General features: G+C 42.9%; 1 protein-coding gene across 1 annotated transcript in view; it reads left to right on the top strand.

Moving 5' to 3' along the window:
- The window catches only part of LIPC (lipase C, hepatic type), a 166,983-nt gene extending 160,640 nt beyond the window's left edge, over positions 1–6,343 (top strand). Inside the window, exons 9-10 of the mRNA XM_052646971.1 lie at positions 1,098–1,316; positions 6,232–6,343. Coding sequence (XP_052502931.1) covers positions 1,098–1,316; positions 6,232–6,343 — 331 coding nt within the window. The remainder of the gene's footprint in view (positions 1–1,097; positions 1,317–6,231) is intronic.
- Positions 6,344–16,969: the final 10,626 nt, after the last annotated feature.

Raw genomic sequence — 16,969 nt, 5'->3', positions numbered from 1 at the left:
CCAGCCCTCCCCAGCGGTCCTTCGCCCTGCTACACACTTGCTCACAACACAGGCAGTGGCCTCACGCCTCCTGCACAGGCTGGCCAGCTTCACCGGCCGCTTTATTTCAGCATCTCCACCCTCAGCATGGGCTCTTCTTGGGAAGTGACACCAGCCTTCACCTGCTCCAGGAACGGTTCTCAGGCTCCCGAAAACCACCCCTGGTTTTGAACCTCCAATCATCCCACCAATTCAGTCACTCAGCAAGGATGTGTCAGTTCTCTGCACTAGAGGTAGAGAGGACCCTACCCTTAGGGTGCTCCCAGCCTAGTGGAATTCCTAAACGGTGCTTCGCAACATCCTGCAGGAAGAGCTAAGATGAGCTGAGCCAGGGAATTCTCCAGCCACCTGTCTGACCCTAAATCCAGTGTTAACTCTGCACCATCCCAAATCTCTCCTTGGGGGAGCAGGGATTGTTCTAAGTAGTGGAAAGAGTGCCTGACTGCTCTGTCAATATTGGGACATTTTAATGTCTTGGAGATTAGTGAGTAAAGCTGATAATGAAACCTAAGGATCTGCATTTAAATTTTGCTCCAAACAGGTGCATCCCTTTTATACGTGGTTTTCTATTACTGCTATACTTGTTGTTTTAATGGAAGTTTCTATTTATGTTGGGGAGGAAGAAAAGCACTGATCTGGAGGGAAGACTGTAGTGTGGTGCTCATGTGTGTTGATCAAACCTACAGAGGGCTGTATTGCGCAGAGACACCTGCCTTTTTTGGAGGCAGTTCTCCTGATGTATTAAGCTAGAGATTAGGAAGCCTGAGCTAAACGAAGTTAGCTAGATTCATCCCTGCAGAACACTTGCAACCTTTTAAACATGCTATCACAGAAAATAAGATGGTTTTCCCAGTATTACTGCTCTGGAAAACCCCTTTTTATCCTGGCACATCTATTGCTATCTCTATTAATAGTCTGTCCACCACCACTTTGGGAAATGCAGAAGAAAAGACCATCACAAGTCATTCAGGCAAATCTAACACATCCTGAAAGTCCCTAAGCATCACTTTGCTGTTGCAAATCAACTGACTATATCTGGTTTCCTTTGTATCTTCAAGGAACAAAGGAATTACTAGTAATGAAACCTATTCCTTTCTAATAACATTGGATGTGGATATTGGGGAACTGATCATGATCAAGTTCAAGTGGGAAAACAGCATGGTGTGGTCCAATGTCTGGAATACAGTCCAAACCATCATCCCCTGGAGAAGAGAGTCCCTTCACTCAGGCCTTGCTCTGAAGAGCATCCGAGTCAAAGTGGGAGAAACACAGCAAAGGTGAGTGCTATTTCAACCTCCTCGTAACATCTGTTGAGCATCTACCTACGTCAGCACTTTCACAATTTAATACTTGCATTTATCTTATGAAGTGGGCATTGTTATGTTCCAACGATGGCATACAGATGCTCAGAAAGGTGCAATGACCATTCTGAGTTCCCAAAGCCACAGGTGGAAGGACCAAGATTTACACCCAGGTCTCTGATTCCCATCTAGCCTCTTTCCTCTGCCCCTCGCCCCCCACCCAGTTAACAGCTACCTGCCTCCAGAGTCTGAGAACCACTCACTGGCCCAGTGCTTTTCAGATTTCACCACGTGCTGGCCCAAGGACCACATTTTGAACAGCAGGGACCCAAAAGTGACATTTCTCCTTTGTTGTTTACCCAGAGAAATGCTTTTAGCAGATCACAATCTCAAAATCTCACACTGAAGTGGCACCTTTCAAATCTTAGAATGCCAAGGGATCACTGGGAAGCTTATGAAACATGCAGAATTCCCAGACCCACCTGAAGAGCTTCTGACTGGCTGTGGTCTATGGAGGACCACACATTTGGTAATAAGAGCCCTAGGAAATTCTGGTGTGGACCAGCGGGTTACCCTCAGGAGGTGCAGTTCTGTGTGACTGAATGTCTCCCTTGGCCCACGGGCCCTGGGACACGCAGGGGTGGGTTGAGGGCAGGGAGTTAAGGCAAGAAAGGATGTCCAGCTGCTCCCTTAGTCCTCTCAGCAGAGCAAAGGGATGCTCGGTATATTTTCCCAGGGCTGCCGTGCTTTTCTGTGGTTCTGCAGTTCTGCAGACCCTCTCCTGTCTCCTCCCCACTCTATTCAGGAAATGTGTCTCTCCTTTCCTACTGCCCTCTGTCGAGCAGCCCGCTTTCTCTCTGGAGTGCCGCCAGCGGAGCTGAAGAGCAGCACGCCCCTCACCTCTGAACTGCTCTCCTCCCTTACTCCTGGGGTGTCACTGCTAGCAGCCGCCTGTGGCAGATTTATGTCCCCTGAGTCCCTCACACAACCGCACTCTGAGATTTTATCTCCCTGGGATACAAAATCCTGGCAATTACTAAAAGCATGCTCTGCAGTCAGCCAACAGATTTCTCCACATGATCAATTTGAGAAAATTAAACTTATTCTCTCCTCTTCAGCGCTTAGCTATTCTTGCATGACTTGTTGGCCCTTTAGAGCAGCTCAGCTTCCAAGCATCAACCCTCCCGGATTCTCTCAGCTAGAGAGTAAATCCTCAGTTTTAGAGGCCGCTCGCCATGACAGTTCTAGGTGCCTCGACCTGAATGATAGTATAAACACAGGGCTGCCTTCTCCCCTGGTGCTTACCCACACAGCTCTGCAGAAGGAAGGGAGGGATGAGAGCAGTGTTACAGAGCCCTTGCTGCACCGTGGGCTTGAACTAGGGGCTCTAGAGCATTCACCTCAAGGAAGCTTCCCAGCGACCCTCTGAAACAGGCAGTATTGCTGTGCAGCTTAGGCGCCTGAGGCTCACGGGAGTTACACAGCTTGGGGACATTGCTAACAATTGTCTGAGCCCAGGTCTGACTTAGTTCGTCTGATCCATTGCCCATTCGTTGCCTCTGCAGTTTCTAACAGCTCCGCCTCCATTAGTCATGGTCCCATTGATCTGACTTTCTTTAATCTAGCAGTGTTGTAGAGATGGAAATGAATATATATGCACATCACAGCCTTCCTCGGGGCTGTAAGAGGTACATCATGAAAAGGAAGGAAGGGATCTGGGACCTATAGTTCTTTAAGTTTTTAACTCAGTGCTTCCTATGGGTCTTTGGAGTACCCAACGGCATTGGGAAGGAAGCCAAAAAAATATCAGAGTTGTGGCTTTGGGCATTAAGAAACTCCAGGACCTAATTAGGAAAACAAGATGCGTTAATTTTACTAATGATCTGCTTCATCCCAGGGTTTCTCAAACTTTAATGTGCACATGAATCATCTGGAAATCATGTTAAAATGTAGGCTCTGCTTCAGTAGGTAGAGATGGAGCCTGAGAGTCTACATCTGTAACAAGCTCCCAGGCGCTGCTGATGCTGCTGGTCCATGGATCGCACTCTGAATAGTGAGAATCTAGTATTGCAGGGTCTAGAAGTCTAAGAAAGACAACGGTTCAGGTTGGTTCTGTGGGTAAATGTTGCAGCAGGCTTCAGGGAGGCCAAGAGGTATTCCCAGAGAGACAGGCAGTGAGAAGAGCAATACGCAGACAGAATCCAATGACCTCTGCATCAGCTGGACCTAAAGTCAAATTTTGATTTCACTGCTTCCACCTATGTAGGCTCAGACAAGAACTGTTCCTCTCTGAGACTCAGTTCTTTAGGAATGAATGGGAATTATAATATGTACCTCATGCAGCTAATAATAACTACCAATTTCTGAGTACCTTTTACCAACTAAAATCCCACAGCTGGGATGCAAACATTAGACCTCACACTCTTAATCTCTTTGCTAACAATAAGAGAAAAAAAAAAAAAAAGGTTAAGTGACTTGCTCTTTACCTCTGTGGAAGGAGTTGAATGAGAGGTGACTTTCCTCCTCTAAAGCACAAAGTCAGGGGTGAGAGGACTGTTGTAGGGTGAAGACCGAGAGCAGAGAAGATTTTCTATAGCAAGACATGAAAAGCGATTGGCTAAACAAAATGAGAAGATACTTGATTGCCTCAGTAATCATATAAACGCAGACCAAAAATCAATGAAATTATCACTGGTCACCCATTAGTTTTGCAGGAGTTAAAACACAGATAACATCCAGAGTTGGTAAAGGTGTGGAGAAATGGGCATTCTCATATGCTATTCATGGAAGTATAAATTACAGAGCTTCTGTAGGGGAATTTCATTCAACAACTAACATTTAGTGAAGATATATCTTATGCTAGACAGTGCTGTGGGCACAGGATATACAGTAGTAAACAGAGTAGATGAAGCCCTTGGTCTCTTCTATTATCAAAATTTGACATATGCAGAATCTTGACCCAGAGTTTTATGCTAGGTGTCTACCTGGAGAAATATTCAACATATCCACTAAGGATATCTATGCACTAAAATGATTGTTGCAGTACTGTTTGTAAATACTAACCCATTGCGGAAAATCCCAATCTCCTTTAAAAGGAAAATGGCTAAATGCATTGTGGTACATCCATACACTGGAATGTTATGTAGCAGGTGAGAAAGAATCAAGTAGATTTTTTTTTTAAAATATAGTCGATTTATAGTATTTCGGGTGTACAGCAAAGTGATTCACCTATCCAGATTCTTTTTCATTATAGGTTATTACAAGATATTGAATATAGTTCTTTGTGCTAAGGTCCTTGATGTTCATCTACTTTATGGAGAGTAGTGTATATCTGTTAATTCCGAATTCCCAAATTATTCTTCCCTTTCACTCCTCCCTTTGGTAAGCATAAGTTTGTTTTCTATGTCTGTGAGTCTATTTCTGTTCAGTAAACAAGTTCATTTGCATAATTTTTTAGATTCCACATATGAGTGATATCATACGGTATTTGTCGTTCTCTGTTTGACTTACTTCACTTAGTATGATCATCTTTAGGTCCATCCGAGAATGAAATAGATGTATATATACTTACACAAACAGGTTTCCAAGTATGTTATTTGATAATGAGGAAATTTTTTCAGAAAAATTCATACAACAAATTTTATGCTTGTATATGAACACCCATACAAGTGTAAATGCATACAAAGAGGTCTGGAAAGATAGAAACCAAACCATGAAAACAGGGAGAGGAGTCATATTAGTGAAAGGTGATGGAGAAGACCTTTAATACTCAACTTTATATATTGGAGATCAGTCCTGGGTGTTCTTTGGAAGGACTGATGCTAAAGCTGAAATTCCAATACTTTGGCTACCTCACATGAAGAGTTGACTCATTGGAAAAGACTCTGATGCTGGGAGGGATTGGGGGCAGGAGAAGGGGACGACAGAGGACGAGATGGCTGGATGGCATCACTGACTCAATGGACATGAGTTTGGGTGGACTCCGGGAGTTAGTGATGGACAGGGAGGCCTGGCGTGCTGCGATTCATGGGGTCGCAAAGAGTCGGACACAACTGAGCAACTGAACTGAACTGAACATATATTTCTTTACTATTTGAATTTTTCAAATGTATCCATAATTACAATACTTTTTAATTTTAGAAGTTTGATTTAGTAAATACTTGACCTTAGATATAATTTTTTTAAAAAAGAAGCTATAAACTACAATTCTCTGTGACTATTGCTATTTTTTTTTTCCCCAAATAGATTCAATTGAAGTCAGTAACACAAAATAGCATCTCAGGCCAAACCAATAGTCAAAGTCATCAGCTGTTGGTCTCCAAGAGAGACCCAGAACCCATGGTGATGTCCTTTGTGGCTGAAAGATCAAATAAGAGGGAAGGGCAGGCTTATAGTGCTGAGCCAGGCAGACACTGGTGACAGTGGCCTCATGCCCAGGTACCTTTAAGAGGGCTATTGACAAACTGGAGTGTGTCCAAAGAAGGAAGGCTGGGAGCGAAGCCTGCCTGTGAGGAACAGTTGAAGAAAGTGCGAATGTTTGCCTTGGAGACAGGGTCATGTAGTGAAAGAAACAATTGTTACTCTCAAATCTTTGATGAGCTGTATAAGGCAGAACAAAGCAGGACTGCCCCAGGACTTTGAGTTCTTTACAGAAGTGAAATATCACACCATGAAGAGCTCCTGGAAGCCTTACACAGATTGCTTTAACTGATTTGGGTTTTGTTTTTCTCTGAAGTTATAAAAATATTTGCGGTCATAAAGACCTAGTTTATTATTATTTTTTTTAATAGCATAAAGTTTATGTTACATGAATTGAGTATTTAACAAAGGACAAAACATTTCAATAAGCTCCATCCAAAACTTAGTGCTATGTTTGATGTTTCCTATGCAGAATGACATTTTGCTCAGAAAACATGAATGATCTAGTACTTCACCCAGCCCGGGAGAAAACCTTTGTGAGATGTGAAGCAAACTCCGAAACACTGAAACGAAAGATCAGATGAGCTTTAATGAAGACCCAGTGTGAAGAATAAATGATTTTATACCGTATCTGGAATGGTTACTTTGTTTGGAAACCAAAGTTACATAAAGAATCTTGCATAAAGCTTTAATAGGGTTTAGATTTAAAAGGGAGCTCATTTCACTATTATAAACTGAGATTTTCAAAACTGTTATGTAACTATATTCAAATATTAGTGTAACCAGAAATTTCCCAATTTTCTGACTAATTGGTAATATATGCAAATAAGTACAAATTTAAGAGCCATCTGAGATCCACTGTTCTAATTTAAAATGTCTTTTACAATTAAGTCAAATTTTCCATATTTCCTTGCTAGTTTGTTCTGATCAGTTTTTTGAAGCATGCTGGAACGGTACTTCTTTACAATATAACTAGTATTTCCATAAAGTGAAATTCCAGTTAATCACAGCTGTGTGTCCCAAAGCACATACCCTTCAAGACCATTCAGCTCACCCAAAGAAAAAAAGTTCTACTTAAACTAAGAGTTTCCATCAAACAAATCATACAATTATTTCACTGAACCAAACTGAGAGTAGTAGAATTCTCCTAAAACTACTAATGATAACCATAAAAGCTGGGCAGTCGGTCACTGTAATGATTAAATTACTATTTAAGTACCATTTTCCTCTTTCACTAATGCTTGCTACAAAAGCTGATGGAAAACTTGGACTATCTCAAAGACTTAGATATCAAATCTCAAACTGCCGAATAAATGAAATAATGATGCTTTGACCAGCAAATTCCACCACAGAGCATGCAAAGGAAATATTAGATCTGGCAATTACTTGGATCTGTGTTTCGCGTAATTCAGAGAAGAGAATCTCACTATGCGTGTCAAAGCTTCACCTGACCTTGGCATAGCCCCAGCTCTACACAGCTCATCATTCACATGCTCTTCCCCAGAACAGGACTCCCACAGACAAAAGTCCTGAGGAGATGTCTGCCTCTGATGAAATCAATTGCATGATTCACTTTTATTTTCCTTGGAAAGACCCACACAACTAAAGGATGTGGGGGAGGAAGGACAGCTGGGTCAAGGCTGTATATTGTGTCCCGAATGCTACTCTTGACTGCAAAAGCATCTGACTGCCCTTTTAGCTATTGTGTCTAGAAATATTAGATACTAAAATGAACAATGTTTTCCATTATGTCAGAAATACTAAGATTTACAAGAAGATAACCTTTGCATTAGATTAGCATGTTTTATCATTGACTATCCAGAGAAAATTTTAAATATCACTTTTTGGGACTTCCTTGGTGGTCCAGTGGTTAAGAATCCACCTGCCAATGCCTTCCCTGCTCTGGGAAGACCCCACGTTGCCTTGGGGCAACTAAGTCCATGCACCACAACTACTGAGTCTATGCTCTGGAGGCCCACAAACCGCACCTACTAAAGCCCGCACACCCTAGAGCCCAGGCTCACAATAAGAGAAGCCACCAGAATGAGGATCCTGGTCACTACAACTAGAGAAAGCCCGCTCACAGCAACGGAGATCCAGCACAGTCAAAAACATAATAATTAAACTTAAAAATTTTAAAACACCACTTTTTAAATATATTCTTTGCTATATACCCTGTAGAATCTATGCACAAGTCAAAGGATACTCCTATCAGCCTTGAAAACACCACAACCCAAAACAGTCCACATATTCACCCATGCAGTGCAATGAACTGTGGTATATTCTTACTAATGGTTGTTAAACAGCAGCAAAAAAGATGACCCAAAGCTACACACATAACAAGATAAGGCTGAGTCTAGAGGGAGACAGAGAAGCATCGAGGCAGCAGAATTTAAGGAAGCACTGTGGGCTTATGCATTTACACAAACACACAAATATATATGTAGTATGTTACACGGAGAGCTAAAGTGTACCATTAATGACAGACAAAATAGGTGGTAAAGGACTCGGTGGTTAAGAATTCACCTGCCACTGCAGGAGACAGGGATTTGATCCTGTGCCCAGTAAGATCCCAAAGGCCACAGGACAGCTAAGCCCATGGGCTGAAATTACTGAGCCCACACACCCTAGAGCCTATGCTGTGCAACAAGGGAAGCCATGAGAAGCCCGAGCACCGCAACTCGAGCAAGCAGCCACCACTTGCCGCAACTCGAGGAAGCCCATGCTCAGCAACAAAGACCCAGCTCAGCCAAAACTTCAAAAATAAGTTTTTCTAATTAAATTAAGTTTAAAAATAAAACCAGTTTTATTTTTAAAAAAAAGATAAGTGGTAAAGTACTAAGTGAAATCAATAACACCCCTGGCCCAAGAATGAGATTGTAGTAATCTGAAATAAGGAAGTGCACATTAGAGTTCTGGGTGCCAGCAACATTGCACATGTCACTCCAGATGGTGGTTGCATAGGTGTTCATTTTTATCACCGTTCTTTAGTGAATTTTTTCATGCACTATCAGTATGAATGTCACATTTCGTAATACAAAGAAAAAAAAAGGGCAGAGTTAAAACCATTTTTCTACTCTAGCATACTTTCCAATACTAATTAGTTTCACACAAAATATAATTAGAAATTATTTCATCTTCTGTAGGAAAACTTGAAGTGACACAGGACGTCATAACATTTGGGGCAGAGAAATCAATAAGCAACCAACATGACAAATGGCTCACAGGAACATTTGAGACTCCTCTTGGCATGGATTACTTTTCACTCAGGAAGATGTGTTCATCGACATCACATTTTCTGAAGAACATCTTAGGAGGGAAGTCAAATAGGGAAACTGAATAATGCAGCCACATCTGTTCATTGCACATGCAAAATGCTGGCTGGTTCGCTGATTATACTCACCTCTCCTCCAAAGAATCTGTATTTATGAGCCCACTCAGGAAAGATAACACTGGCATCTTGCCTTTCAGGCAAAAGCCTGTTTGTGCTTTACTTGTAAGAAAGCACAAGGAAAGAAATGGGGCATCAATTACACTGCAGCTGGGCTCTTTGAGGTGCCCGGAGTCAGAGAGAGGGAAACAAGCATTCCATTCAACACTAAAATGAATGTGCTGCCCTCCAGAGCAAAGCTGCCCGTCCTCAATATTCACCTTGATAATGTTGCCACAAACACTGAAAGTTTTGGTGGTCGTTACACATCTCTGGTGTGGCAAAGCAAGAAGTCAGACTACCCAGGGCAAGGCCAGCTCTCCCACAGAGCCTGGATGCAAGGGAGGTCAGATGGATGGGAAATAGATGGGCAAGAAGAAGCCTGAGGAGACTTCCCTGGCAGTCCAGTGGTTAAGACTGAACCTTCCAATGCAGGGGGTTTGGGTTTGATCCCTGGTTGGGGCGCTAAGATCTCACATGCCTCGCAGCCAAAGAAACAGAACATAAAACTGAATCAGTATTGTAACAAATTCAATAAAGACTTTAAAAATGGTACACACTGAAAACTATGTGTTAAAAAAGAGGGATACTGAAGTCAATCCACAGAGACACCACCTACATGCTTACCTTATCTCATATTACAAACTTTTTGAATTCCAGTGATCTCTATGTGATAAATGGCCCCCAGCAAACCTCATTCCTTCAGTTGGGGCTCAGGATAGGCTGCCCCTCAAAATGCCACAATGCCATATTGGTTATTTTGGAATAAAGTTATTTAGCAAATGGCCAGTGCAAGAGGGATACCCTTTTGTACCTCCCTACAAGCAGGGAATAAATCTGTCCTGTGAAAGTGCCCTTTCTGATCTGAAGGTAGAACGAGCACCCTCATCACCAGAGACCAAGAGCTAGGTCTGAGAAGCCTGTATAAGCAAACCTCGTCACTTGTTTAATTTACTACCCCAAGACCAAACTCTGCTTATATTCTTTACTAATGGAACACCCCAAATCTAAGTTTCTTCGTCCTGTCAATTCCTCACAAATGCATTGTCTGTCTAATGAGTGTAGGAGTTGCCTGCTTTGGCCACGTCTTAGGTCCCATTTTATGAGACTGCCTTGTGCATGAATTCAGTGTTTCTCTTTCTCCTGTTAGCTTGTGTCAACTTCATTATTAGTCCAGCCACAAGGATTTCCCAGGTAGATAGTGGTAAAGAACTTGCCTGCCGATTCAGGAGATATATGAGATGCAAGTTCGATCCCTGGATTGGGAAGATCCTCTGGAGAAGACAATGGCAACCCACTCCAGTATTCTTGCCTGGAGAATCCCAAGGACAGAGGAGCCTGGCGGGGTACAGTCCACGGGGTCACAGAGAGTCAGACACGACTGAAACAACTTAGCACGCACGGCTGTAGGAACTCAAGAGGAGTAGAGGGGGAAACCTCCCCCTCCTGACACTTCTCATCTCTGCCTTTTCTCATGCCTCCTTCCTCTTCTTCTTTCCTCCAGAATGTCCTCCTCCCTGCCTAACTGGATCTTATTTACCCACCCAGGCAGCCACTTCCCAGTTCAGCCCAGCTGGCAGGGGCCTCTGTCCTCTGAATGCTCGGCCATTGTGTGAGTGATGCTCTCTCTGGGGCCTCAGGAATTGGTGCCCTGCTGGTTTTCTCGCCACCTCTCCATCTCCTCTCTGCTCCTCGCCCTCTATTCAGCCTGGCAAGGTTGGCACTCCTCTGGGTCGAGGCCTCCTTCTCTGCTCACTTGCTTCTCCCTCTCTAGGCCATTTCCCACTTCTATGGCTTCATCTCCCACGCACGCGGGCCAACCACTCCCACATCAGAGTCGCAGTGTGGGGTGCCCCGAGTGGAGGGCACTCCTGCATATGCAATTGCCACTCTCGACGGCTCCCCCTCTGCTGTCTCACAAGCTCCAAAGGTTCAGAACTGAGCCCGTGGTGTCCTCCCTGCACCCCCCAATCCTGCTTCCCCCCAAACTGTCTGTTCTATGGCTCAGTGTGTAGCATCTACTGCACCACTAGTTGCTGATTCCAGACATGGGGGTAGGGAGTGGAGCATCCGTAATACTTCTTCGCCTTTGGCCCTTCACAATAGAGCAATCACCAAATCCTATGGATTCTGCCCATACTTCTTTTAAAAAAAATTTTTTAATATTTATTTGGCTATGGCAATGGCACCCCACTCCAGTACTCTTGCCTGGAAAATCCCATGGACGGAGGAGCCTGGAAGGCTGCAGTCCATGGGGTCGCTGAGGGCCCAACAGGACTGAGCGACTTCATTTTCACTTTTCACTTTCATGCATTGGAGAAGGAAATGGCAACCCACTCCAGTGTTCTTGCCTGGAGAATCCCAGGGACGGGGGAGCCTGGTGGGCTGCCGTCTATGGGGCCACACAGAGTCAGACACGACTGAAGCGACTTAGCAGCAGCATACCAGGTCTTAGTTGCAGTATGCAGGGTCTTTAGTTGCAGCATGTGGGATCTAGTTCCCTGACCAGGGATTGAACCAGGGTCCCCTGCACTGGGAGCAGGAGTACCAGCCACTGGAGCACCAGGGAAGTCCCCTACCCATACTTCTTGCGTTTACATCTCCCTGATTCCACCGGCATCATTCTAACCCAAGCTGACACTCTTACCTGGATGTTGGCGACCACTTTCCGCCTCTTCTCGCTGTACCCAATCCTCTTTCAATCCATTCTCATTACAACACTAGGGTGTGTTTTCCTCCTCTGAGCCTTTCAAATGACTTCCCAATGCTCTTCGGAAAAAAGCCGCAAATAAATTACCAATACGGTAGCTTTCCCTTTTCCCTCCAGTCGCCCTCACTCCCTACATCATGGTCCACCTGGTCCCAACTCAGCCTGCACGTTAGAACTGACTTGGAAGCTTTCAAAAATGCCTAGCTTTTTGAAAGTCCTAGGGACTTTTATTAACTTGGGCTGGGTAAAGTCTGGGTATCGCGAGACCTGAATGCTTTCCTGGTGATTCTAATATGTGCTAATTTTGAGAACCTGGGTCCAGGCATGTGGGCCGTCTTTCAGTTCCCTGAAAGGTTCAAAGCTCTCTCTTGCTTCTCCGCCTTCCTCTCCTATTCTCCCAGCTTCTTCCCATGCTTAAAGTCCCAATTGAGGTGGTACTGCCCCAGGGGTAATTTAACAAAGATTTTGCCACCCTACACAAATGTATTGGGCTGCCAAAAAGTTTGTCCGGGTTTTTCTGTAACATCTTATGGGAAAATTCGAATGAATATTTTGGCCCCTACCCCCCTATTCCCACGCACTCTTAACATCTTTTATTTCTTCTGGAAAAATTATACTTGACCATGTCATTTTGGAACAACAACAACAAAAAATCAGTGATCCTGTCTTCATATAAAATATGGCATTTCATTCATCATAGGTTTTTGCATTAATTTTGATTTTTTAAAATACTGCACTAAAATATTGTTTCTCTTGATAGCTGAGTTTTTGGAGCCACCGTAAACTGTACACCAAAGGCAAGTGCCTCAGCCCCCTCACCCTGGTCATGACAATGGGTGGGTCTGTTTGTTTAATGGCTTCTCGTCCCCGTCAAGGACAAATATGTCTTGAAATCTACAAAACTGATATCAAGTTGTCTTTACATTTATATTGTTTGGTACACGTAGTCTTAACTAATGCTAACTCTGCATATGCGCTTTACATGGTTAGATGATTCCTCTTATGTTGCTTTTAACGTTAAATTTCTCCTTGTCTACTCTTAAATTTGCTATTTTTTAAAAAGTTATGTTTGCTTAGCATCTTTGTCCATCCCTTTCTTTATAATTTTTTGTTTAGAAGGTTTAGACATTTTCCTTCTAGATGTTGATTTCTATCTCCAGCTCAGTCTAGGTGTCTCTTTTAGTGGGAAACAGTCCCTTCAAATTTAGCATAATAATTGTGCCCCTCTATCTTATCTTAGTTATTGCCTTATTTCCTACTTTTCATTGTATTTGTTTTTGCAGACTGATTAAATTGATATTATTTCCCCTTTTCATCTTGTTAACATGACTTGTCTTGTGAATTTTCCCTATATTTCCTGCTAGTGTCCCTTTCCTGTTGCTCATAATCAGATAGCAATTACTTTACTTTGCTATCTGAAAACCAGACATAGATTTCTCCCATGAAAATATTCTTTCACCATTTTCACTCCAAACCTTAGAATACATCCACTTGCCCTGCCAGTCCCACAGCTAATGCCCCCAAGGAGACCTTTGGAACATTTCCCTGCTTCCCACCCACCTGCAATGCCCAGACTTGCAGAGCTTCTCTGTTTTTAGCTCCAGACTGTTTTTAGAGGAGTTGTCAAGGCAGATGGTGATGTGATCAATTCAGGAAAAGAACAAGCTTTCACAGAGTGGAGAGCCCAGCAGCACTCCTCAGTCAGAGAGGTGAGCTTCTCCAGGCGCTGTGTCCATCCAGGTACTAGTAATACACCCTGATTTGGGCAATGATCACTTCTACCATTCTAAGATTTTACATTCTCCTGGCCCTTCCTCATTCTTATGGAGACTGTGACTCTGAGTTTATTTGGTCACTAAGTAAAAGAAACTGGTAATGTATTTTTTGAGTTATTTTGGAAGGCTGAGTGAACTGAAAGTTCACTCAATTTCCATAGAGTCCTTTTCTCTCATTGGTGGCAGCACTCAGTGTTTGTAGACAAGCAGTTCAGTACTAGGATGGCTCTTCCTCCTTGAGGAGTAACTTGTTCTTTGCTATGGAAACTCATAAGATTTTTTTCTATTCTTGTAGCTCAGAGATATAATATGCCTAGGAGTATTTTTTTATCATCAATCGTTCTTGGAACTCTGTGAGATGCAAATCTCTCATCAGCTAAGAAACTGTCCTTATATTACTGATTGCCTCTTCTAGTGTATCCTCCACCCCCTTCTTGGTGTCTATCCATCTCCTGATTTATATCTGTGTTTTTGCACCGTGCTTTGAGGTGTCTTTCTCTTATCTTCCACGATACTAATTCAGACATCAACCGTGACCACTTTCTCCTTCATCTCTTGAAATTTTTACATCAAAATCTTTTTTGGTCTCAGAAAATCAGAGTGTACGTGTGTGTGTGCGCACTTGCACGTGCACGCATGTGTGTTGCACTTAAATCTCAAGTTTTCTTATTCTTTTGGTTCAAGTTATCTATGCCAACAGCTATTTCTGCTCTGAAGGCTCTGTTGTAATCCTTCTCTCTGGCTCCTGGGCCCCATAAGGGAGCTTCTTTTGCCTTGTTTGTTCCTTCGGGCTCTGTCCCATATTAGGGTATCTTAAGTGGGAGCATTCCCAAAGTAGTGGAAGGAACAGCAGTCTCAACTTCCCCTGGCCACAGCTTAGCAGCACACAGGTTGCCAGTCCTCCAGCGAAGCACGAGAAGGAAGCCTTTCCTGGTCTTTTCACCTTTTCAACTCAGGGTTGGAAGCAACTCCACTCACCTGCTCAGGTTCTCAGGAGCCAGGGAAACCAGGTACACTCCCAAGGACTTCCCCCACCCCCACGTCCTCTGTCAGGATGGTAACACCTCACCAACATTCCAGGCACTGTCTGCCTCCTGGAGGCCCCAGCAGCTCCTCTGCTCAGGAGAGGCAGGTGGGTTAAGCTGCAAGTAGAAAAAATGCACAATGTGCTCAGGCTGCTAATCTTTCTAGAACCTCCTGTTCCTCATTCCTCACGTGTCAGAACTTCCTCTCTTGTTATTTTCTTGTTTCAAAGTGCTCAATGACTATCACTGAATAAATGCCACCAACCCTACCACAAATACTTTCTGGTACCGCTTCTATCATTATGATTTCAGAAGCTAACTCAAACTGGCTTAAATAAAAAAACATTAAAAAAAAATCTCAACAAACAGGAAGTCCCAAGATAGCGTGGGCTTCGGGGAAGGTTGATTCAGCAGCTCTTTAATATCATTAAGATGAAGTGGGTTTTTTTTTCCCCCTCTCTCTATCAACCTTGATGTTGGCTTCATCCTCAGGCTGATAGCAAGTTGGATGCTGCAGCCTCAGGCAGCACACTAAGACTTAACAACCACCAGAGAAAGTCAGAATCCCCGCATATCTGGGCCGACTGGGTTATATGCCCACACCTAAACTTGCAAGAGTGACAGCATCAACCAAAGGCCAACCATCCCTAACCACGTGGCTGTTTGAGAAAATACTTGAACACTTGCTCACAAGCTAAATGTTCTCAGCTCAATAAGCAGTTTTTCACATGAAAACAAGGAGAGCTGGCATCTGAGTGCTCACCATATCCAAGGTGCCTTACAAACCTTCTCATTTAATCCTCATCACAGTCCCAGAGGTAGCTAATATTATCATCCTTGTTTCACAGATGAGGTGCTTAAAGCTTAACTAACTTTAAAAAGTCACACAGTTAATGAACCATCATTTTCCTCCTTACAGATTCTACGTCTGTGAATGCAGCCCAGCACTGCATCTGGCAACAGAAAATATCCTTTATGTATTAACTCCCTTGGACCCTACCGTGAGAGTTATCACGAGGTACTCTATGCCCTTCATGTCACAGAGCCTGGGAACTGGCTCACCGTGCAGATCGTTCACAGCAAACCCTCAGCTGTGCTCTCCCTGACGCAGCTAGGGAAGTGCAGAGCTGCCTGGCCATGCCTTGGAGTTTCACCTTTGTTTATTATCTATCGAGCTCAAGAATCCTAATATAAAACAAGCCTCAAGATCTGATTATGCTACAGCTGAGCCCTACCCATAAACACTCATGGCTTGTGCATCCATTCTGGTATTCCTTAAGTATGTGGGAAGTCAAACAAGTATTTTATACCCCTTAAAAGCAACACACACTCATGGAACATAAGAACTTACGGGGAAAAGGTATCTGAAGCTCCATTCCTCAGCTCTCTTCCCATTCCCAAGACAATCAATTACTATGTGGTGTATTTCTATAGACTCTTTCTGTGGTGCATTTATTTTTAAATTTTCATTTATGGTAATATTCAAAGATACATAAAAGTAGAAACATAGTAAGGAAGCCAATTTTCCAATCACCCAACTTCAACCATCAACAATGACAATGTGTTGCACTATATTTGACATCACACTATATGCAGTCATTTTTAAATTATTTATTATAAAAAGAATGTTTCATAAAAATTCAAACAATATGGAAGAAAAAAGTTAAAAAAAAAAACCCTTCCTCTCCCAAGACCCTTAATTCCAGTGCTGAGAAATAATTTAACAGTTTCCAATGTATCAAGTAGACACTTTCTATACATAAATTATGTATCTTTACAAACTTCAAAAATTTCACACACAAGAAATCATGCTACACATATTTATTAATACTTGCTTTTTCCATTTACTGTTTACTTTATCTGGGAGGCCTTCAGAAGTGAGTACCTAAGAGTGCCCTGCATTCTTCAACAGCTATGGTGTTCCATCGGAAAGCATACTTAACTCAGGAATGTGGGGAGGATGAAAGCTCCTTGACTGGGAAGATAAGTAGATTATGTCTCTAAAGCCAGAGGTTTACAAAGTGAGTTGGGTACACACCAAGATGTGTGCAAAAAGACCTATTGGAATGTGGGAAGAAATACTGTAGGTCCCATTAATCTTTTACTCATCCCTTTAAATTTTTGCTTATTTTAAAACATAGAAACATAAGTAAAATATTTGCATTATTTATAAATATTTCCATATTATGAATGTTTACTCAAGATTTTTCAGTTTGGGATACAAGATCAACATAGTTGGTAACCACACTCATAGAAAGCAGAGATGCATG

Source organism: Budorcas taxicolor, chromosome 10, assembly GCF_023091745.1.
Source record: "Budorcas taxicolor isolate Tak-1 chromosome 10, Takin1.1, whole genome shotgun sequence".
Taxonomy (NCBI): domain Eukaryota; kingdom Metazoa; phylum Chordata; class Mammalia; order Artiodactyla; family Bovidae; genus Budorcas; species Budorcas taxicolor.
This window is presented reverse-complemented; position numbering and strand designations above follow the sequence as displayed.